The sequence below is a fragment of the Schistocerca piceifrons genome, chromosome 3 (genome assembly GCF_021461385.2).
Source record: "Schistocerca piceifrons isolate TAMUIC-IGC-003096 chromosome 3, iqSchPice1.1, whole genome shotgun sequence".
Classification (NCBI taxonomy): domain Eukaryota; kingdom Metazoa; phylum Arthropoda; class Insecta; order Orthoptera; family Acrididae; genus Schistocerca; species Schistocerca piceifrons.
Genome location: NC_060140.1, coordinates 693,267,005 through 693,291,837, shown reverse-complemented (window position 1 = coordinate 693,291,837; position 24,833 = coordinate 693,267,005). Strand labels below are relative to the sequence as shown.

Below are 24,833 nucleotides of genomic sequence, written 5' to 3'. Positions count from 1 at the left end.
GCTGCTCTAAACATGTGCCACAGCATGGAAGCAGCCTGGCGGTGACAGAATTATACCGCCTGGGATGTTCATCTGGGCATCGATGCTACCTGTGATAGCAATCTGAGGCAACGTGACAGCTGTGCACTACGTGAATATTATGCAGACCACCTGCATGTCTTCATGCCCGATGTCTTCCTCGACATCAAAAGAAGGCCGAAATCGTGCTACCGTAGTTTGAGGAACATGAGAGTGAAGCAATGTTGTTGTCTTTGCCACTAAAGTCGCCTGCTCTGAACGCGAGAGAACGCATCTGGGACGCCGCTAGGCGTAAGATCCGCGCTCACAAATCACCGGTTCGTAATTTATTGGAATTGCATGACCTGTTCATAGCTGTCGGGCGTCACATGTCTCCCAAAATCTTCCAAGGACTTTTAGAATCGATGCCACGTCAAGTCGCTATCATATTAAATTGCAGAAATGAACCTACGATCTATTACGTGTATGGTGATAAAGTTTTGACTCGTAAGTGCGCGAGTACCTTTATGTATCCAATATGAAGAAGGGTCGATTATTTGTATGTAATCAAAGTGTTCGCCACAAAATAAATAGCAGAGTCATAAGTGACTGTTATGACAGGAAAACATTAGTTTACCTGAACCACGCAAATTGTGCATAAACGTAACTGTTCACTGTAGAGTGTATAGTGACAATAGAAGAAATATAGGGTGTATTCTAATGTCTCTACGTAGCCTTTTCCTCTCTAATAGCAGCTAATAATATATGATGATACTGAAAGGGTATTTCAGTGCGTAAAGGGAGATGCAAATTTAATAGTCTTGGGGGAAGGAATAGAAGAAAAGGTTACGGGAGAATATGGGCTTGATACTAGGAACGAGCGAGGAGAATGACTTATTGATTTCTGCAATAAATTACAGCGATTAATAGCAATTACTCTGTTCAAGAATCATAAGAGCAGGAGGCTTACTTGGAAAAGGCCGGAAGAAAAGGGAAGACTTCAATTAGATCACATCATGGTCAGGCAGAGATTCTTAAGTAAAATATTGGATTTCAAGGTGTATCCAGGGGCAAATATAGACTCGGATGGCAATTCAGCAATGATAAACAGCAGGCTGAAGTTTAAGAGACTAGTCGTAAAGAATCAGTTCGCACACTGTGGGATATGGAATTACTAAGGAGTGAAGAGATATGCTTAAAGTTCTCTGAGGCTACAGATAATGTGATAAGTAATAGCTCAGTAGACAGTTTATTTGAAGAGAAATGGACATCTCTAAAGAGGGCAATCGCAAAAGTTGGAAAGAAAAACACATTGGTACAAAGAGGGTAACTGCGAAGAAACCATGGACAACAGAATAAATATTTCAGCTGATGGACGAAAGAAGGAAGTACAAAAATGTTCAGGAAAATTCAGGAATACAGAACTAAAAGTCACTTAGGAATGGAATAAATGGGAAGTATACGGAGGCTGAGGCGAAATGGCTGCATAAAGATGTGAAGAAACCTAAAAAAGAAATGACTCAATATAGAGAAAAGTCAAGCCAACCTTCGGCGAAATTAAAATCAAGGGTGGTAACACTAAGAAGGCAATGTGAATTCCACTGTTAAAGGTAGAGGAGAGACTGATAGGTGGAAAGATTAAACTGAAAGCCTCTATGAGGCTATGATAGAACAAGAAAGAGGAGTCGATATAGAAGAGATAGGGGAATCCAGTATAAGGATCAGAATTTTAAAGATCTATGGAAGACTTAAGATCGAATAAAGCAGAAAGGAAAGATAGCATTCCATCAGAATTTCTAAAATCATTGGGTGGGGGGGGGGGGGGGAGTGTCAACAATACGACTATCCACGATGGTGTGTAGAATGTAATAATCTAACGACATACCATAAGACTTTCGGAAAAATATCATCTACACAATTCCGAAGACTGCAAGAGCTGACAAGTGTGAGAATTATTGCACAATGAGCTTAACAGCTGATGCATCCAAGCTGCTAACAAGAATAATATACAGACACATGGAAAAGAAAATTGAGGCTCTGTTAGATGACGATCATTTTGGCCTGAGGAAAGCTAAATGGACCAGAGAGGCCGTTCTTATGTTGCGGCTGATTGTGGAAGTAGGACTAAGGAAAAATCAAGGCACTTTAGTAGGATTTGTCGACCTGGAAAAAGCGTTCGACACTGTCGAATAATGCAATATGTTCGAAATTCTGAGGAAAATAGGGATAAGCTACAGGGAGAGGTAGGTGGTGTACGACATGTACAAGACCAAAAAGGGAATAATAGGAGTGGAAGGCCAAGAACGAACTACCAAGATTAAAAAGGGGGTAAGACAGGGATGTAGTCATCCATCTCTGATGATCAATCTATACTTCGAAAAAGCAGTGATGGAAATAACAGAAGGGATCAAGGGTGCAATTAAAATTAAAGGTTAAAAAAATTCAGTGACAAAGTTCACTGATAACATTGTTATCCTCAGGAAAAGTGATAAAGAATTACAGAATCTACTGTGGGGAATGAAGAGATTAATTGATAAGGAACATAGATTAAAAGTAAATCGAAGAAAGTGTAAGTAGGCTGTTTAGGTTTTTATATTGGTAACGCCATGTAGCGCTCTATATGAAAATCACTGGCTGTGCTGTGTGCAATCTGTGGCTGGGTGGCATTGTTGTAATATTCGCCATTGTAGTGTTGGGCTGTTGGCTGTTTACAGCGCATAGCGTTGCGCAGTTTGAGGTGAGCCGCCAGCAGTGGTGGATGTGGGGAGAGAAATGGCGGAGTTTTGAAATTTGTAAGACTGGATGTCATGAACTGCTATGTATATTATGATTTTTCAATACTATTAAGGTAAATACATTGTTTGTTCTCTATTAAAATCTTTCATTTGCTAACTATGCCTATTAGTAGTTAGTGCCTTCAGTAGTTTGAATCTTTTATTTAGCTGGCAGTAGTGGCGCTCGCTGTATTGCAGTAGTTCGAGTAACGAAGATTTTTGTGAGGTAAGTGATTTGTGGAAGGTATAGGTTAATGTTAGTCAGGACCATTCTTTTGTAGGGATTATTGAAAGTCAGATTGCTTTGTGCTAAAAATATTGTGTGTCAGTTTAAGCACAGTCATTTATAAATTTTCTAAGGGGACGTTTCAAAAGTCGAAAGTAATGGGAAGTAGCAGTAATGAGAAGATCGAGAAACATTAACATCAGAACTGGTAATTACCAAGTAGATGAATCTAACGAATTCTACTACTTAGGCAGCAAAATATCCGATGATGGACGAAGCAAGGAGAATGTAAAAAAGCAGACTAGCATATGCATAGAGGGTATTCTTGTCCAAGAGAAGTCTACTGGTATCAAACATAAGTCTTAATTTGAGGAAGAAATTTGTGAGACTGTACGATTGGAGCACACTATCATATGTAGTGAAACATGAACTGTGACAGTACAGGAACAGAAGAGAATCAAAGCATTAGAGATATGAATCTACAGAAGAATGCTGAAAATTAGGTATACTGATAAGGTAAGAAATGAATTGGCAAGGAAATGAATATATGGAAAACACAGACAAGAAGAAGGGACAGGATGGTAGGATATCTGTTGAGACATCAGGTATTAGAGGGCGCTGTAGAGGTTAAAAACTATAGAGGAAGACAGAGATTTCAATGCATTCAGCAAATAATTGAGGACGTAGATTGCAAGTACGAGTACTACTGTGAGATGAAGAGTCTGCACAGGAGAGGAATTCGTGACGGGCCGCATAAAAAAAAGAAGGAATTGCCACATTTAACGTTCCATTCGATGGCTGCGACGCTATCGATTGTGTTTGTAACTTGTCCTGTAAAGAGGTCGATAACTGAAACTAAGTTATACTATGTGATCAAAGTATCTTGACACCCCCAAAAACATACGTTTTTCGTATTAGGTGCATTGTGCTGCCACCGACTGCCAGGTACTCCATATCAGCGACCTCAGTAGTCATTAGACATCGTGAGAGATCAGAATGGGGCGCTCCGCGGGTCTTACGGACTTGGAACGTGCTCAGGTGATTGGGTGTCACTTGTGTCATACGCCTGTACGCGAGATTTCCACACTCCTAAACATCCCTATCTCCTCTGTTTTCAATGTGTAGTGGTGTGGAAACATGAAGGGACACGTACAGCACATAAGCGTAGAGGCTGACGTCGTCTGTTGAGTGACAAAAGGAGCCGACAGTTGAAAAGGTTCATAATGTGTAATAGGCAGACATCTGTCCAGACCATCACATAGAAATTCTAAACCGCATCAGGATCCACAGAAAGTACTATGACAGTTAGGCGGGAGGTGAGAAAACTTGCATTTCATGGTCGAGCGGTTGCTGATAAGCCACACATGACGCCGGTAAATGCCAAACGACGCTTCGCTTGGTGTAAGGAGCGTAAACATTTGACGATTGCACAGTGTAAAAACGTTGTGTGGAGTGACGAATCACGGTACCCAATGTGGTGATCCGATGGCAGGGTATGGATTTGGCGAATATCCAGTGAATGTCATCTGGCAGCTTGTGTAGTGCCAACAGTAAAATTAGGAGGCGGTGTTGTTATGGTGTGGTCGTGTTTTTCATGCAGGGGGCTTGCACCTCTTGTTGTTTTGCGTGGCACTATCACAGCATAGGCCTAAATTGATGTTTTAAGCACCCTCTTGCTTCCCATTGTTGAAGAGCAATTCGGGGATGGTGATTGCATCTTTCAACAAGATCGAGCACCTGTTCATAAAGCTCGGCCTGTGGCGGAGTGGTTATACAATAATGACATACCTGTAATGGACGGGCTTGCAAGAATCCTGACTTGAATCCTATAGAATACTTGGCGCCAAGCCTCGGCGATCGACATAGATACCTCTCCTCAGTGCAGCACTCCATGAAGAATGGGCTACTATTCCCCAAGAAACCTTCAAGCACCTGACTGAAAGTACGCCTGCGAGAGTGGAAGCTATCATCAAGGCTAAGGGTGGGCCAACACCATACTGAATTACAGCATTACCGATGGAGGGCGCCACGAACTTGTAAGCCATTTTCAGTCAAGTGTCCGGATATTTTTGATCACATAGTGTAGTTATGGATAGTCAGATTATTAGGATTCGCTCCCCTTCCATTACATATGCATCACCAAGCACGACGTAAGAAGTTTCGTGCGGCAGACGGTCGCCATTGGACTACCTTAGGGTTCTAGTGTAGCCGCAATAAAATACGGGAAGCAGCAATTCGCAGTTGTAAACTTGTCGTGTCAAACATACTTCGCAAGTTGTTATTGACAGCATATTGTTCGATAATTCAGTGCACTTACCCATGCGTTCGCCGGTTTCAGTAGGCTTCACTTGAGCAGTGACGAGTGCATGGTAGTGACTCCTAAGCGCCATCAGCTGGTCGTGGCTGCCCTCCTCGACCACGACCCCTCCAGACAGCACGAAGATTCTGTCCGCATTGCGTATTGTCGACAGCCGATGTGCTACAATGACCGTCGTACGTCCTTCGCTGGCCTGAAATGTAATTTATTACACTTAAATATAGAGTATTAATGGGCTGCATCTAACCAGACAGAAGATTTAGGATTCAAAGGAGAAATAGAAAAATGCAGGTTGCTACTTTATGAATTTGCTGCCCCTTCCAGTTCGTCTACGCGTCTCGTCCGTTGTAGTCTCAAATTGGCGGGAACATTAAATTTGCTTATTGCTTTGATGCTATCAGAGAGAAATGGACTATGTGGTGCCACTAGGTTTCACTCTTTTTCTACTGAAGGAAACAATTGTTTTGTATCAGAGTCCACTTCTACATGTTTAGCACAAATAAGAAACCATTAGGCAGCACAGTACTTGTAAATTAGAATAAAAAGCTGTTGGCCAGCCAGAGTCAGTCTTGTTGCAACCCTTGTCCACAGTACGAGCAGCCCTTAGCGGCTCGCCATCTGACAAGTGTTCATGACGTCACCTTTCCGGCTGAGATCTTTTTTAATATGTGACTTGTAAGTACTGCATCTTTTCGAGTCAGTACAAACTTTAATTTTATTAATGTACTATATACCTAATGTTTTAGTACAGTTAGTCTAATTCTGAAGACGACGCTCATAGTAGCGTCGAAACCAGGTCAATTTTGACTTAATATTTGTGACCGATGGCTTATTTGTTACAATACGATTTTTAAGTGTTAAAAATGAATTAGCTAGGTACTTGTAAAACTCCACGAACTTTGCATGAATCTGCGTTGGTGATAATTGATCCGAAACAATGTCACGTCGGCACACTATTCCAGTTCGTGTCTAGCTGCATGATATTTTGCAGATGCATACACAACAGTGAGAAAATCACTGGTGCAATGGGTATATCGCGTGAGAAACTAAGAGCTTTGTAGCAGTGGTGCATAAGTCATTTAATCCGGAAGCATGGTAACTTTTTATTTAAGCTACAAGCATTGTGAACTTCATGTAATGGCATAAAAACGTCAGTGAAATATCTTGCCTCATGGTGAAAGAGTCTTTTCCACTATGTGACGACTGTGTGTGTGTGTGCGTCTTAAACCAAAGTATGTGGAGGTAGCGTGGTAGTCGTATTAGACGTGGACGCGAGTTGCTCGCCACTCACCTTGTCCAGCGCTGCCTGCACCTTGGCCTCGCTGCCGGTGTCCAGAGCAGAGGTGGCCTCGTCCAGCAGCAGGATCTTGGGGCGGCGCACCAGCGCCCTGGCGATGGCGATGCGCTGCTTCTGGCCGCCCGACAGCTGGGCCCCGCGCTCTCCTACCAGCGTGTCGTAGCCCTGCGTACAGCAAAGGACTGCAGGAAGATTAAGAGTTTAACGTCCCGTTAACAGCCATGACGGAGCACATGCTCGGATCTACAAGAGGATGGGGAAGGATATCAGCAACGTCCTTTTTTAAAGGAACCATCCCGACATTTGCCTGGAGCGATTAAGGGAAATCTCGGAAAACTTACATCTGGATAACCGACCGGCGATTGGAACTGTGGTCTTACCGATTGAAAATTCAGTGAGCTAAGCCCTGCGTCACCACGCTCGTTATGTGTATACAGGAGACAAGGTCTGCTGTTTTGGGCAATGAAGAAACGCTTGACGTGCAGAAGTGTCGAATATGCCGTTCTTCCGCGTCAGGGATGTACAGTCTTGTTAAGGGCCGTGAGTGCAAACTCCTCACGGTGGTTACGTAATGGAGGGACGGCGGTTATCACTGGAACAACCTATTTTTGACTGTAACGATTTACATCAACTCCGGTTTAACCTGTGTGATAAAGTCACTCAGAATAACCAGTTTCTGAAATAAACGATTTTCCGCATTTTATTGTTATTATCGCTATAACAAAGACATCGAACAAAAACTGCGTAGTAAATTTCAAGATATGCTAAGTAAAATTATTAATTAAAGTAGTCAAATAAAAGAAAAAGTGGTCTATTACTGGATGGAATGACCAGTACATTGCAATCCCCCCCCCCACCACCACTATCCTTCGCTCGCCCCCCCCCCCCCCCCCCCCCCCCCCCGACGTTCTTCCGATGTAAACAACGGCTGTGTTAGGCTGAGTTGCTAGCCGCTTGCGGGATTCACTATGTTGTTTTGGAATAGATATAATGACTATATCAAATTATCAAAACAAAGATACGATTTGGATTTGACCGTAATTTTGCAAGACCTAAGGCGACTGAAATGAAAATGTGGCTAAAGGAAAAAGCAGGAATGTTTCCAGATGGTATTGTGGACATTCACTTATCTTTTCTTAAAAATACTGTGCTTCTGATGAGGAAAACTGCAGAAATATGTTGTTTTATTGTAAAGAGGTGTGGCTGCGTCGAAAAGTTCAATAATTCTGATGGAACAGGTAGTGATTTACTGTGCCTTATCTGGCTTGGGTAACCGTAGAGTTAGAGTTTTAGAACTTCTGTTTAAGATCCCTGCTGAGAAAATAAATTACGCTCAGAAGGACTATGGTAGGGTCATAGTAGATAGTGTCGGAAGTCCCGTGCGGCTTTTCTCGGATGATGCTGTAGTATACAGAGAAGTTGCAGCATTAGTAAATTGTAGCGAAATGCAGGAAGATCTGCAGCGGATAGGCACTTGGTGCAGGAAGTGGCAACTGACCCTTAACATAGACAAATGTAATGTATTGCGAATACATAGAAAGAAGTATCCTTTATTGTATGATTATATGATAGCGGAACAAACACTGGTAGCAGTTACTTCTGTAAAATATCTGGGAGTATTTGTGCGGAACGATTTGAAGTGGAATGATCATATAAAATTAATTGTTGGTAAGGTGGGTACCAGGTTGAGATTCATTGGGAGAGTCCTTAGAAAATGTAGGCCATCAACAAAGAAGGTGGCTTACAAAACACTCGTTCGACCTATTCTTGAGTATTGCTCATCAGTGTGGGATCCGTACCAGATCGGGTTGACGGAGGAGATAGAGAAGATCCAAAGAAGAGCGGCACGTTTCGTCACAGGGTTATTTGGTAACCGTGATAGCGTTACGGAGATGTTTAACAAACTAAAGTGGCAGACTCTGCAAGAGAGGCGCTCTGCATCGCGGTGTAGCTTGCTCGCCAGGTTTCGAGAGGGTGCGTTTCTGGATAAGGTATCGAATATATTGCTTCCCCCTACTTATACCTCCCGAGGAGATCACGAATGTAAAATTAGAGAGATTAGAGCGCGCACGGAGGCTTTCAGACAGTCGTTCTTCCCGCGAACCATACGCGACTGGAACAGGAAAGGGAGGTAATGACAGTGGCACGTAAAGTGCCCTCCGCCACAAACCGTTGGGTGGCTTGCGGAGTATAAATGTAGATGTAGATGTAGATATCGAGTACTACGGAAAGGTGGTCGGAACCGTGTATGATCCCTGTCCTTAACGGAGCTCGACAAGTAAAAATCGAACTTAGGAAGCACATTCCGTCTTTTATAAATGTAAATGGGTGTGGTGGTCTTGTAAATTTATGATGGACAAGCTCGGACATGCAAGTTGTGCAGTTCTACTGAATGTATTCGCGCCGAATGTGGCGAGTGTCGCAGATTCGTACCGGTGAGGCTCCAAGTCTAATCCCTATGACAAGAAGGAAATTGTCAGTCCCTGATGCCACGGACGATCGCGATCTTCGTGAACAGGAACTGTCCGGACAGGCGGCAGAATCCGAGGCGCAAGGGGACTCGAATAAGAATGAAGAATTTGCTTTCGTGCAGGACAAGCAGATAGTGACCAATTGAACTTCAGGTGAGCAGCGCCTCTTGCATGACCGATATGGACTGTACTGTGTCGCTATCTGGTTAACGTCAGAGTGAGCAATCGTCGCAGGAACAGGAAACCTCAGACGGACTATCCCATGAGGAGAGTATCCCCGGAAATGTAATCGAACCAGTCGTCCCGCTAGTACACAGCGAATGAAGAACAGGACAGGAATTATGTGATTCCGAACGATATGTAACGAAACAAAGGGAAAGGAAAAGAGGGGGATAAGAAGTGACACGACTCAAACCATGGCGAGGAAATGAATACAGCAAATTTGTATAATATGGACCTGTTTGCACGGGGAGAAGTCACACGAGATGATGATGTCACGTCACGCAGGAAGGACTTCGCCATCTCCCAAGAAATCTCCAAAAAGAAGAAACGGAGCGAGTGAAATATACGTATTTCGCTGCACAGCGCAAAACAGGATCGGTATAATATACGTTACCAGAAACTTAGCACACAAACTTAGTGCTGTCGAAACGATACCTGCAGCCTTTCCCAACCACTTAGCAGTGAAGTGTAGCATCAGATTAGTTAAACAAAAAATATACTGGTGTCGTCCTACATGGAAACTAAACATTAACGTGCTGCATGAAAATGATCTAGATGAGCGAATGTACTTGGCAAGCTTCTCTCCAATTGCGTCACAAATTACCGAATGCTGTAACCTGGTGGACATTATGTACAAAAAGGAAGCTACGATCTGCCTTGAAAGGTTATGGAAGAGAAAGAGCAAGGTGGTTGAAAGATACAATTGAATTTTATTAAACGTGTCTGCAGGAGCTTTACGAATAGCCAAGATGTTTTAATGAATATACGGAAGGTTAAGGCTAAACCCATAAGTCTTAAGCGCAACTGGGGGGCCTGGAGATTAAATCGCATGTTACGTCAGTTGTGCAGGAAGAAAACACATCACTCTTCCATTCGATACAACATGAAAAGAACAGGAGCAGGAATTTTATCGAGAGTCTGAGAACAGAAGACAAAGGAGATCTGACGCAACACAAAGATATTTTAACGGAGGCATGTAGGTTTTGCAAGGTTTTATATGCTAACAGTCAGTCTGAACCACGTTTTGTGAGGAAACTGCTGATGAAAAGTGGTCTAAAGAATATAATAAACGAAGAAGAAAATAGGAGCTAACAACAGAAATGTCGTGCGATGACGTTTCGGACATCATTAAAAGTGTCCCCGTCGAGAAGGCACCAGGTCCCGACGGATTGCCCTTAGAGTTTTATGCAGCTTTTTGGCACATTATAGGCAACACCTTTATAGAAGTAGTGAATGACGTCCTGAAAGGAAACTGTTCTTCCAGAATTCAAAGAAGTTGTAATTGTCTTGCTTCCTAAAGGAAGAACTACTGAAGTCAAAGACCTTTCCAAAACGAGACCCATATGTCTTACGAATGCCGATAGTAAAATCGTTGCGCGGGCGGTGAAAGAAAGACTTAGACTAGCCTTGCAAAAGATATATGTCATCACACACGCCTTCCTGTCGAAGTATTTTCAAGACACTGAGAGCGCATCGAGATACTACAGCAATATTTTCCAAGATCATAGTAAAAGCAGGACTCCTTTTTATAGATTTTGTCAAAGCTTTCGACAGGGTCACTCACCAGTATTTATTTCCTTTGATAAAGCATATGGGTTTTAATGAAAATTACGTGGGCATTTTGAACATCATCGTGAAAGGTATCAAAACGAAAATCTGAATAAATGGACACCACATCCAACCAGTTAGAATTATCAGTGGCGTTCCCATTATCAATGTTACCTTATATAGCTGCATTAGAATCGCTGTTGCAGATTTTTGATAACGAAGAGGCCATTCAAATATTAGTGACGTTGTCATACGAAGTAGGGAAGACGTTAAACGTCTCACAGAAACTGTACGCCTTTATTGTAGCGCGACAGGTGCTAAAATAAATGACAAGAAGAGTTCATTCTTCAGCCTCAACTGTTTTAACAGCATACGGTTGTAAAGGATGAAGTTGGTTGATCATCATACGGTATTGGGGGTGACTTTTATCTCAAACGACAACTTTTACGTGGAAGAAAATGGCGAACTATATTCGAGGGGATTAAATGTTAGATTAAATTACGAATCTGAATATTATGCAAAATATTAATCAACTGTGCTATTCCGTCCAAAGTAGTGAACGTAGGAGAAGTCCTGTCGATTCCCAAGGCAATAGCAAAAAACCTCACGAGTGAAATTTGTAGATGTATCTGGAAAAGGCACATCTGAAGATGGAGGACTTGGTCTTACTGACATTTATCGCAAAAATATGGCCTTATTAATCAAAGTTTTATGTCAGCACACACTCTTCAGCAAAATGAAAATTCTATTCTGAGTAGAGTGGGAAGTTCTCAACTATCGTGTGGAACTCCTGTACGGGAGTTTACGATAAGGAAACCTTTCTATTTAAATTTCAAGACTTGAGGATAGTCACTTAACTTTTTTCTGTTTTGCTGGAAGTCTTTTCAAAATGAAACTTGCTGATAGTGCACGCCGTTGTGAAGAGTACTTAAGGAAGTTGTAACACGAGCGCTTCATAGTGTACCACAGGACGGTTTGGTGCGGGTTCTGCGTTAAATGAGTGCAGGGTTTATTACATAAATTCATAAAACAGATTAAGCAGTCAATAAGTTACATCAGACAATTATGCATTTAAAGGAAATTTAGTTTTCATTAGGTTGAAAAGGTTCAAATGGTTCTGAGCACTATGGGACTTAACATCTGAGGTCATCTGTCCCCTCGAACTTTGAACTACTTAAACCTAACTAACCCTAGGACATCACACACATCCATGCCCGAGGCAGGATTCGAACCTGCGACCGTAGCAGTCGCGCGGTTCCGGACTGAGCCCCTAGAACCTCACGGCCACCACAGCCGGCTTTCATTAGGTGACCGGCTGGCCTGCTGGCAAGACGTCACAGACAATTTCCACTAGACCGCTCAGTACGCGAATAAAGAATGATGTAGAGCGATGCCTTTGCAGCCGCAGGATATCGCTTTAGTTTCAGATTTGCCACTAAATACAAGTTGTATACCACTAGATGTTGCATTTCTGTAAAGAGAACAATATTTGCCTTTGGCAATACAACAGATTACACAGAATCGAATCAGTTAACTTTAATGACCTTCACCTCCTTACCATATGGGCACCCGGAGCGGGACTTTTATGTTAAGATGAATGTTAACTACCCAATAACCTTAAATAAATGACAACCTGATTACACAAGATTCTCTTTCGGCAGTGTCGCATACATCTTATACCAAAACTCAGTGTAGAACTCAGTGCTTAACTTAAAATTTGTTAATTTAAACATGTAAAACAGTTACTTTAAATAATAACGGTAAGAAATATTTTCATAAGATAACTGATATGCACATAAGGCATCCAGTGAACCTACCAAATATTACAAAAAAATACAATGTGTGACCTAAGGATAACATATACTTCAGTACCGTCGCTGAACACAAGTACACGCCAGAATATTCAACCAGTAAATACAATGGACGGTAAGCTTTCCAATGTAGCGGTGCCACTTATACACACACGGCAGGCACCTTATTACCAAATACAGCCACAGTGGCACGTTTTACAGAACCAACTCAATTTCTCTTTAGTAAACTTTGCACTAGACCTACTCTAGTTAACGAGGCCACATGCCTTCGGAGCCGGTCGGAGTGGCCGTGCGGTTCTAGGCGCTACCGTCTGGAGGCGAGCGACCGCTACGGTCGCAGGTTTGAATACTGCCTCGGGCATGGATGTGTGTGATGTCCTTAGGTTAGTTAGGTTTAAGTAGTTCTAAGTTCTAGGCGACTGATGACCTCAGAAGTTAAGTCCCATAGTGCTCAGAGCCATTTGAACCATTTGAACCATGCGTTCGGACACAACAGGAGTTGACGTAACACTTCTGTCTTATGAAGCACTGCACTGCACAACCAGTCTGGTCTTATCCGAAACACTTCAGTTAACAGAAATGACATAATCTATGATGGAGTATCGTTTAAGTATGAAAATTAATTGCCCTTGCAGCAAAGGAGCATTCAGACTCGATTTACTCTTGTCGCCGACACATGTAATCCAATCAAGCTGGGCGTTAATCCAAACTGCAATGCCACCATGAAACGGAACACCGAACAGAGTATGTATGTTGGACAAACCAGCCAACCATAGCCAACGGTAACCGCGTCCTTGGGGGAGTTCTTTCACGAGCCCGCACCGACTGACTGCCTTGCCCGCTGCGGGCCCAGCACTCCGCATCCTTATACACACACATAGCTGGCGCTCCTTCGCGGCAACGACGCACCGATCACAGAGGTAGCATGTCATTCACAATTTTGAGTTTTTTGTTTTATGCATATTTCCTCACTATTTACGTTTACTAGTGGTTCTGTAGTGAATATGGGCAATTTTATTAGGTTTAATGCATACTCTTAAAAATTAGTATTTAGTTTACTGTTCCAAATAGCGGACGTCCGTCCTACGTTTCGCCAGGCGCATTTTCTCTTATGTTTCGGTAGATATTTGCATTTCGTTTTTGGAATGTCTAGCTCAAGTCAACCCAAACATATGCTATACGATATTACTGTGCCTGTGCTGTTAGCAAGTACTGTGCAATGTTCCTTCGAAAATGCATGCAATTTTGGGTTGGCCGTGAAACGTGCTCCGCTACCGCTCGCGGTAAGTGGGAAATCCGGATTGAGGCCCGGTCCGGCACAAATTTTCATTATCATCATTCCGTTATACAGATGATGTTTGTCGGTATTCGCAACTACGAATACATTTCATGCAAACAATTACTGGTCATCAAGTCTTTAATGCGACACACAGTATCCTAGGAAAGCGTCCGTTTGTATCCCGTTACATACAAAATGATTTTAAAGCTGAGTTTTACGTGCCAATTCTATAGAGTGGTCTGAAATTAGCCTAGTGCGATAATTATTTTCTCCAAATGTGTTAACAGGGAGAGTAAAGCAGGAAGAATAACGAGTACTGCAGCAGCGACAGCACCACCCTGGCCCGCGCTGACTGCTTCCGCCGTACAGCAGCGCTGCTCAGTCACTGCTGGAGTATCGGTTATTCTTGGTGCTTTACTCTCCCTGTTAATACACTTCAATAAAACAAATATCGCACTAGACTAATTTCAGATCACAGTATCGAATGTGCACGTAAAACTCCGCATTAAATATCGTTTCGTCTGTTGTTGTTGTGGTCTTCAGTCCTGAGACAGGTTTGATGCAGCTCTCCATGCTACTCTATCCTGTGCAAGCTTCTTCATCTCCCATTACCTACTGCAGCCTACATCCTTCTGAATCTACTTAGTGTATCCATCTCTTGGTCTTCCTCTACGATTTTTAACCTCCACGCTGCCCTCCAATACTAAATTGGTGATCCCTCGATGTCTCACAACATGTCCTACCAACCAATACCTTTTTCTAGTCAAGTTGTGCCACAAGCTCCTCTTCTCCCCGATTCTATTCAATACCTCCTCATTAGTTAAGTAATCTACCCATCTAATCTTCAGCATTCTTCTGCAGCACCACATTTCGAAAGCTTCTTTTCTCTTCTTGTCCAAACTATTTATCGTCCATGTTTCACTTCCATACAAGGCTACACTCCATACAAATACTTTCATGAAAGACTTCCTGACACTTAAATCTATACTCGATGTTAACAAATTTCTCTTCTTCAGAAACGCTTTTCTTGCCATTGCCAGTCTACATTTTATATCCTCTCTACTTCGACCATCATCAATTATTTTGCTCCCCAAATAGCAAAACTTCTTTACTGCTTTAAGTGTCTCATTTCGTAATCTAATTCCCGTAGCATCACCCGACTTAATTACACTACATTCCATTATCCTGGTGTTGCTTTTGTTGATGTTCATCTTATACTGTCCTTTCAAGACACTGTCCATTCCGTTCAACTGCTCTTCCAAGTCCTTTGCCGTCTCTGACAGAATTACAATGTCATCGGCGAACCTCAAAGTTTTTATTTCTTCTCCATGGATTTTAATACCTACTCCGAACTTTCCTTTCGTTTCCTTTATCGCTTGCTCAATACACAGATTGAATAGCATCTGGGATAGGCTACAACCCTGTCTCACTCCCTTCCCAACCACTGCTTCCCTTTCATAGCCCTCGACTCTTGTAACTGCCATCTGCTTTCTGTACAAATTGTAAATAGCCTTTCGCTCCCTGTATTTTACCCCTGCCACCTTCAGAATTTGAAAGAGAATATTCCAGTCAACATTGTCAAAAGCTTTCGCTAAGTCTACAAATGCTAGAAACGTAGGTTTGCTTTTCCTTAATCTTCCTTCTAAGAAACGCCGTAGGGTCAGTATTGCCTCACGTGTTCCAACATTTCTACGGAATCCAATCTGATCTTCCCCGAGGTCAGCTTCTACCAGTTTTTCCATTCGTCTGTAAAAAATTCGCGTTAGTATTTTGCAGCTGTGACTTATTAAACTGATAGTTCGGTAATTTTCACATCTGTTAGTACCTGCTTTCTTTGGGATTGGAATTATTATATTCTTCTTGAAGTCTGAGGGAATTTCGCCTGTCTCATACATCTTGCTCACCAGATGGTAGAGTTTTGTCAGGACTGGCTCTCCCAAGGCTGTCAGTAGTTCTAATGGAATGTTGTCTACTCCCGGGGCCTTGTCTCGACTTAGGTCTTTCAGTGCTCTCTCAAACTCTTCACGCAGTATCATATCTCCCATTTCATCTTTATCTACCTCCTCTTCCATTTCCATACTATTGTCCTCACGAACATCGCCCCTGTATAGACCCTCTATATACTCCTTCCACCTTTCTGCTTTCCCTTCTTTGTTTAGAACTGGGTTTCCATCTGAGCTCTTGATATTCATGCAAGTGGTTCTCTTTTCTCCAAAGGTCTCTTTAATTTCCTGTAGGCGGTATCTATCTTACCCCTAGTGAGATAAGCCTCTACATCCTTACATTTGTCCTCTAGCCATCCCTGCTTAGCCATTATGCACTTCCTGTCGATCTCATTTTCGAGATGTTTGTATTCCTTTTTGCCTGCTTCACTTGCTGCATTTTTGTATTTTCTTCTTTCATCAATTAATTTCAGTATCTCTTCTGTTACCCAAGGATTTCTACTAGCCCTCGTCTTTTTACCTACTTGATCCTCTGCTGCCTTCACTATTTCATTCCTCAAAGCTACTCATTCTTCTTCTACTGTATTTCTTTCTCCCATTCCTGTCGATTGTTCCCTTATGCTCTCCCTGAAACTCTGTACAACCTCTGGTTCTTTCAGTTTATCCAGGTCCCATCTCCTTAAATTCCCACCATCTATAACGGGAAATTATGCGACGTTCTCCGTGACACTGGGCGACCCATGAAAGACATGATGAGCAATATTCCTTTGGGCTTGCAAAATCGAAATTGCAAATATCTGGAGGTACGGTAAAATGTTATCCATGTACAAAGCGTTTTCCTATCTACTGTTCGCTGAATGAATGTGGAAGTTTCTTCTGAATGTGTCGATACTATTAACAACAAATCTCGTGGAGTATATGTACAGGAGTGGCAGAGTTAGAATCCTGATACGCCAGAACGCCAGTCTCTGCGAAGTTCGTGAACTGACATCGCATGTCTGTCTAACTGCCCCTTTCTGGGCTAAGATTATTCTTCGTGACAGCACAGACTTACCTCTGTATAGAGTCTTTGCGGATAACAGATGATTCTGCTACACAACCTTATCCCACAGTGGCCTCTAAACACTATAAATTTACAGGCAAAGAGCCACCTCCTGTAAGGAAGTGCAGTCTTTACTCCTGTAATGATTATCTGAACGATGATTGGACCTAGAAAATCCTTGCTCCAGGTATCTGTACATAAGTTATACTCTATTTTCTGTCTACAGTTAACGCCCCTTTCCAGGCCGCTGCATCTCTAGAAAACCAGATCAGTACTAATAGCTAAGAGCACTCGAGGCCGAAGTCAAACAAATTAGAGCAAATGAGTCTGCGTAGTAAAAACACGTTATATGGTCACATTCTGTACCTTTGTTCAAAACATTCACTATGTTGCCATTAAATCTACGATGCGACACAAGGCTTCCACCAAGCATTAATGTACATGCGGGCCAAAACTCAACCACAGTCTTCTAGTGATTTTTCATCAGCCATTCTAAAGAAATCCCGCCCCTGACTTCTCACTACTTCCCGCTTGGATAATATCTCCACTTATCTCAATACCATGAATCACATCACGAAATTGTAGAAGTGCTGTGCGTCCCTCTCAATTTCACAGCCGGTCGGTGTGGCCGAGCCGTTTTAGGCGCCTCAGTCTGGAACCGCGCGACCGCTACGGTCGCAGGTTCGAATCCTGCCTCGGGCATGGATGTGTGTGATGTCCTTAGGTTAGTTAGGCTTAAGTAGTTCTAAGTTATAGGGGACTGATGACCTCAGATGTTAAGTTCCATAGTGCTCAGAGCCATTTGAACCATCTCAATTTCGCAACATAAAGTTCGACATCCAAATCTTTGGTTTCTCTTGTCCAGAAGTGCTCCTAAAAATTCTTCAGTGTTCAACGTTTGAGCTAATCTAAGCCGTGGTTCTGGAGTGAACAATTGGAGTAGGGTTGGCCCACCTTCTGCCAAGTAAACTTCTCTCATTGACTTTTCTTAGCACGACTACTGCGTACCTTCTAAAGTCTTGAAAAAATTCGCTGTTGTCATGAAAAACTTGTGATCTCAAGACAAGACCAGAAATTCCTGTGACGATATTGTTCTGTCGTTGGGGTTTTTAAAGCCAACCTATACTTGACTATGGGGATACCAGGTGGACTTGATGCACTTCCGACAGATGAGCCGTCGAATTTCAACCTTATGTGCAACTCTCACACTACATTCTTAAATTTCATACAATAACCAGTGAATTAAATCGATTTCAGAAACTAACTACCGCGAAAGCTCATTCCACAAGGCCCAAAACATGTGAAGTCTGGGACGGATCATTGCATAACAAATACGCTTTCTTGAAGACAGTGATTAGAACAAGACCACTCGAAAAATAATGAGGCAGAGAGAAAGAGAGGGAACAATTCTGGGAACTATTGTGTCCCCAGGACTGTAAAAATGTGGAAATACGGAAGGCGCTGCAACTTAAAACTCCACGTTAAGACAGTAAGGATCTTGTCTAGTCACGAGAAAAAATGAGAATCTTTTGTAGTCATGTGACACGATTTTTTCCAACGAATAGACCAACCTCATATTTAAGTTCTTGCGAAAGAAAAAAATAACTGCTATAAAATATTCTTGGTTTCTGTCACCACGTCCAATCGCAATGAATCGGGGAATTTTCGTAATGCATATATTCTACTTCCCAGAAGATGAAAGGCGAGCATATGTCTGACGAACCGTCCCAGATTCTCGCCGGCTGGAGTGGCCAAGCGGTTCTAGGCGCTTCAGTTTGGAACCGCACGACCCCTACGGTAGCAGGTTCGAATCCTGCCTCGGGCATGGATGTGTGTGATGTCCTTAGGTTAGTTAGGTTTAAGTAGTTGTAAGTTCTAGGGGACTGATGACCTCAGATGTTAAGTCCCACAGTACTCAGAGCCATTTGAACCATTTGATCCAGATTCTCTGAGAAATGAAGCGGAAGCAACCCTACCAGTAAAATAATGTCAATAGAAGCAGAGAACGGCTCAAGTAACACAAGCAGGACAGACATAAAGTGAGCAGTTGGCTTCCACAAACAAGGTGAAAATATTGTGCTAGTAAATAAAACGAAAATATTCCCCAGGAATTAGATACCATTGTACTAGGAAGAGATCAAGCGTAATTCAAAGTAGGTAAGTCCATTTGGAAGAAAAGTAATGGCAAATGCTTATTCCCAGTGCAGAAACACGAATTATCCCTGAGCGAGCTCGTAGTGACGTTTCACAGAACAAAGTTGGTTTTTTGACCTTCTAATATGTGAACTGCTGTTGACATGCCTGCACGATAACGTAAAGCACTCTCTACCAGCGCCCGCATCTCGTGGTCGTGCGGTAGCGTTCTCGCTTCCCACGCCCGGGTTCCCGGGTTCGATTCCCGGCGGGGTCGGGGATTTTCTCTGCCTCGTGATGGCTGGGTGTTGTGTGCTGTCCTTAGGTTAGTTAGGTTTAAGTTGTTCTAAGTTCTAGGGGACTGATGACCATCGATGTTAAGTCCCATAGTGCTCAGAGCCATTTGAACCATTCTTTACCAGCGATCTCAGCGTCGTTTAAAGATAAATGGTTAATTGCTTAGTGTATGGTGACAACTGTTAGCGTTGCATCCAATTTTCTTTGCACGTAAGTGACCACTGATTAAGGTACCAGAAGACATTCCCTTTAGGTGTAAATATGTATAAGGATTTGGATAGTTACAATAGAGGAAAAACAAAATTTACACGCCTAAACAAGTGACGTAGAATCACCGTATGCGGTTGTTTGCCTCTAATGCCTTGGTGCACGCTAAGGTGTCGAAGTTTAGTGTCAGTAGGACGATACAAGACGGCTTAGGCAAAATTTCCAGTTGGTGTGTTGAACGTGGAAAAATGTAAGTTAATGCAGATAAGTAGGAAGACCAAACCTCTAATGTTCGGATACAGTATCACTAGTGTCCAGAACTGACACAGTCAAGTCGTTCAAATATCTACACATAACGCTGCAGAGCAATATGAGGTGGAACGAGCATGTGATAACAGCGGTAAGGAAGGCGAAAGGTCGACTACGGTTTATTGGGAGAATTTTAGGAAAGAGTGATTCACCTATAAAGAAGACCGCACATAGGACGCTGGTGCGACCTATTCTTCAGTACTGCTCGAGTATTTTAGATCCTTGCCAGATCGGATTGAAGAAAGGCATCGAAACAATTCAGAGGCGGGCTGCTAGATTTGTTACCGGTAGGTTCGAACAACCCGTCAGTGTTACGGAGATGCTTCGGGAACTGAAATGGGAATCCCTGAAGGAAGGTGACGTCCTTTTGGTGAAATACTACTGAAAAAATGTGAAAACCGGCATTTGATGCGGACTGCTGAACGATTCTACTACCGCCAACATACATTACGCTTAAGGACCACGAAGATAAGATACGAGAAATTAGGACTCATACGGAGGCATACTCCATCGCTCTATATGCGAGTGGAACAGGGAAGGAAATGACTAATAGTGGTACAGGGTACCCTCCACCACACACCGTACGGTGGCTTGCGTAGTATCTGTGTAGTTTAGATGTGCTGAGCGTGAAAAATTGTTAGAAATGTTATGTAGTTTTTTCAAATATCATGCTGCGGAAGGAAATATTTAGGACGCGATTTTTCGTGTGATTAGCTTTTTTTTCTACTGACTGGTTTGATGCGGCCCGCCACGAATTCCTTTCCTGTGCTAACCTCTTCATCTCAGAGCAGCACTTGCAACCTACGTCCTCAATTATTTGCTTGACGTATTCCAATCTCTGTCTTCCTCTACAGTTTTTGCCCTCTACAGCTCCCTCTAGTAACATGGAAGTCATTCCCTCATGTCTTAGCAGATGTCCTATCATCCTGTCCCTTCTCCTTATCAGTGTTTTCCACATATTCCTTTCCTCTCCGATTCTGCGTAGAACCTCCTCATTCCTTACCTTATCAGTCTACCTAATTTTCAACATTCGTCTATAGCACCACATCTCAAATGCTTCGATTCTCTTCTGTTCCGGTTTTCCCACAGTCCATGTTTCACTACCATACAATGCTGTACTCCAGACGTACATCCTCAGGAATTTCTTCCTCAGATTAAGGCCGGTATTTGATATTAGTAGACTTCTCTTGGCCAGAAATGCCTTTTTTGCCATAGCGAGTCTGCTTTTGATGTCCTCCTTGCTCCGTCCGTCATTGGTTATTTTACTGCCTAGGTAGCAGAATTCCTTAACTTCATTGACTTCGTGACCATCAATCCTGATGTTAAGTTTCTCGCTGTTCTCATTTCTACTACTTCTCATTACCTTCGTCTTTCTCCGATTTACTCTCAAACCATACTGTGTACTCATTAGACTGTTCATTCCGTTCAGTAGATCATTTAATTCTTCTTCACTTTCACTCAGGATAGCAATGTCATCAGCGAATCGTATCATTGATATCCTTTCACCTTGTATTTTAATTCCACTCCTGAACCTTTCATTTATTTCCATCATTGCTTCCTCGATGTACAGATTGAAGAGTACACCCTTCTTAATACGAGCACCTCGTTCTTGATCGTCCACTCTTATTATTCCCTCTTGGTTGTTGTATATATTGTATATGACCCGTCTCTCCCTATAGCTTACCCCTACTTTTTTCAGAATCTCGAACAGCTTGCACCATTTTATATTGTCGAACGCTTTTTCCAGGTCGACAAATCCTATGAAAGTGTCTTGATTTTTCTTTAGCCTTGCTTCCGTTATTAGCCGTAACGTCAGAATTGCCTCTCTCGTCCCTTTACCTTTCCTAAAGCCAAACTGATCGTCACCTAGCGCATTCTCAATTTTCTTTTCCTTTCTTCTGTATATTATTCTTGTAAGCAGCTTCGATGCATGAGCTGTTAAGCTGATTGTGCGATAATTCTCGCACTTGTCAGCTCTTGCCGTCTTCGGAATTGTGTGGATGATGCTTTCAGACGGTATATCGCCAGACTCATATGTTCTACACACCAACGTGAATAGTCGTTATGTTGCCACTTCCCCCAATGATTTTAGGAATGTTATCTACCCCTTCTGCCTTATTTGACCGTAAGTCCTCCAAAGCCCTTTTAAATTCCGATTCTAATACTGGGTCCCCTATCTCTTCTAAATCGACTCCTGTTTCTTCTTCTATCACATCGGACAAATCTTCACCCTCATAGAGGCTTTCAATGTATTCTTTCCACCTATCTGCTCTCTCCTCTGCATTTAACAGTGGAATTCCCGTTGCACTCTTAATGTTACCACCGTTGCTTTTAATGTCACCAAAGGTTGTTTTGACTTTCCTGTATGCTGAGTCTGTCCTTCCGACAATCATATCTTTTTCGATGTCTTCACATTTTTCCTGCAGCCATTTCGTCTTAGCTTCCCTGCACTTCCTATTTATCACATTCCTCAGCGACTTGTATTGTGATTAGCTTAGTGTCGTACAGTACCTGACAAATAAGGAAGCGGCGAGGAAACGAAAAGAAAGTTCTTGAGTTTGGAGAGCACGCAATTACAAAATCAAGTCTCATTGACAAAGGACCTGCTAGCATGAAGTTGTACCTCCTCTGCCTGGATGCATGCACTAATTAGATTAGGAAGCATGCCATAAAGTCGATGAATCCCCTCCTGTGGCAAACTGGCCCACAACAATTGTAGCTGGTATCTGATATCCGGGATACTGGCACTGTGACGAAAATCACGTCCGAGCAACTCCCACACGTGTTCTATTGGTAATGCTAGACAATGGAGTACATCAACATCGTGTAGACAGATAATATAGACATTTGTACGGGCGTTGCCCTGTTGAAAAATAGCACCACAATAATGTAGCACGAGAGATAACAATGAAACCGCATGATCTCTGTGAAGTATCATTGTGCTCTCTGAGTTCCCTTAATCACTACTAGCAGTGACGTGTAATCACAACGGGTGGCTCTCCGTGCCTGTCCGAAACAATGGAAGAATCGGACCTCTCCTCAGGTCAACGCCATACTCGATGACATCCTTGGTAACACAGAACCATGATTCATCGCTGAACACAATGCGACGCCATTCATCAGCATTTCGTGCTTCCCGGTCAGGTCGCCATTCCAGACGCAGCCGTTCGTGTTTCGGTGTTACCGGTGGTCTACGCATTACATGATAATTTCCTAGTCCGCCTGCTGCTAGTCTCCGACTAATGGTGCGGGAAGGCATTGGGTGTTGCAGGGACTCCATTACTTGTTCTCATATAGCAGGCACATACGTGGACAAGTTACGATTGCTTGCTGCACAGTACGTCGATTATCCCATGCGGGGGACACACGTGGACGACTTAGGTCTTGGCGACCAGTATATCTGTCGTTACGTTTCCATGCAATCTTGGATCGCGCTGTCACATCTGAAAGCCCCGCATATCTGTATATATTGCACGATTTGATCGCCCGGCCAAATGGAGACCCGCACGGAGGCTCCTTTCACACTCTGTCACGCGCTGATAAAAGTTCTTGAATATTATTAAAACGCTTCAGCTGTATTTAGGCCTTTGTTTTTAAATCACTATCGGTTTCATGACACTAAATGTCTTTCCTTAGAAAGCTGTCTTACAAGACTACGTGGCAGCTTTATGGCCTACACAGTGATCACCTAACATTTACACTGTTCACATCCGTTATATGCCTTACCAGGCCTGGTAACAACACTAAACAGCAACAACACTAATGCGCCCTGCTGTCCGCTGTAGTTGTCAAGGAAATTTGCAACTCCAATCATTTACATTCCCTCCGATGGTGTGTACGTGTGCGATGACACCCGAACATGTCTTCTGGGTGCTTCACTTTCTTTTTCTCTCAGGTAGTGTTGTTTGGATCTACTGGATGGTCCTTTCGAAGAGTTGACCAAGAATAGTACATGAGGTGTAAGTCGTGACTCGTGTCGTTGTCTCTTGCTATTTCTCCTTCCAGATTATGAAACCCGCCATCGATGGTGCAATGAGAGATTCAACTGAGGAAATTGACGACGCGGAGTTATTAATCACAAAAATTCTGCTTTGATATGATGCTGATCGTTTGCGAATATGATGACAGCTTGGGAAAAGGCCACTATATAAGTGAGCTGTGCACTCTCATCGACGACCACTTCACGATTCGAGCTGTGGGGAACTACGTCTCTTCAAAAGTACCGAGGTAAAACTCGTAAATTTATAGTTAATTACTTTTCACGTGGAACTGTTGTCTGTGCTGTGGACAGGCGAAGAAGTGGCTGGTGAGGGGGAGGGGGTTGTGTATTACGTAAAGAAAATATGGACTGATGAAAAAAGACGCAACATCAAAAAATAATTCATGTAGAGTAATGAAATTTCGGAAATATATTTGTTTTGGAAGTGTATGAAACATCACAGTTTAATGTAAATGCGAGGAAGCTATTGCAAATGTGAAATGCTGGTTCATTAATAACAGTTGCAGCCTCCAGAATGTCGAATGCAAGCATGCAAGCTTGCTTGCATTGTGTTGAACAGGGGCCGGATGTCAGTTGCAATACAGCGACGGTTAATGTTTGTTGTGGATGATTCTGGAGTTGTAATCCGATGTCCCATATGTGCTCGATTGAAGACGGATCTGGTGATCGAGCAGGCTAAGGCAACATGTCGACACTCTGTAGAGCATGTTGGGTTACAACAACGGCGTGTGGGCGAGCTTTATCCTGTTGGAAAACACCATCTGGAATGCTGTTCATGAGAGGCAGCACAACAGGTCGAACCACCAGATTTACGTACAATTCTGAAGTCAAGGTGGTGGGATAACCACGGGAGTGCTCTTGCTGTCGTATGAAATCGCGCCCCGGACCACAAGGCCGGGTATAGGTCCAATGTGTCTAACTCGCAGACTGTTTGGTTGTAGGCACTCAACTGGCCCGTTT

The 24,833-nt window shown here is 42.9% G+C and overlaps 1 protein-coding gene across 1 annotated transcript in view; it reads right to left on the bottom strand.

The window, feature by feature from the left end:
- The window catches only part of LOC124788973 (ATP-dependent translocase ABCB1-like), a 131,965-nt gene that overhangs the window by 61,938 nt on the left and 45,194 nt on the right, over positions 1 to 24,833 (bottom strand). Inside the window, exons 8-10 of the mRNA XM_047256262.1 lie at positions 23,605 to 23,616; positions 6,606 to 6,776; positions 5,315 to 5,507 (exon numbers count right to left, since the gene is read on the bottom strand). Coding sequence (XP_047112218.1) covers positions 5,315 to 5,507; positions 6,606 to 6,776; positions 23,605 to 23,616 — 376 coding nt within the window. The remainder of the gene's footprint in view (positions 1 to 5,314; positions 5,508 to 6,605; positions 6,777 to 23,604; positions 23,617 to 24,833) is intronic.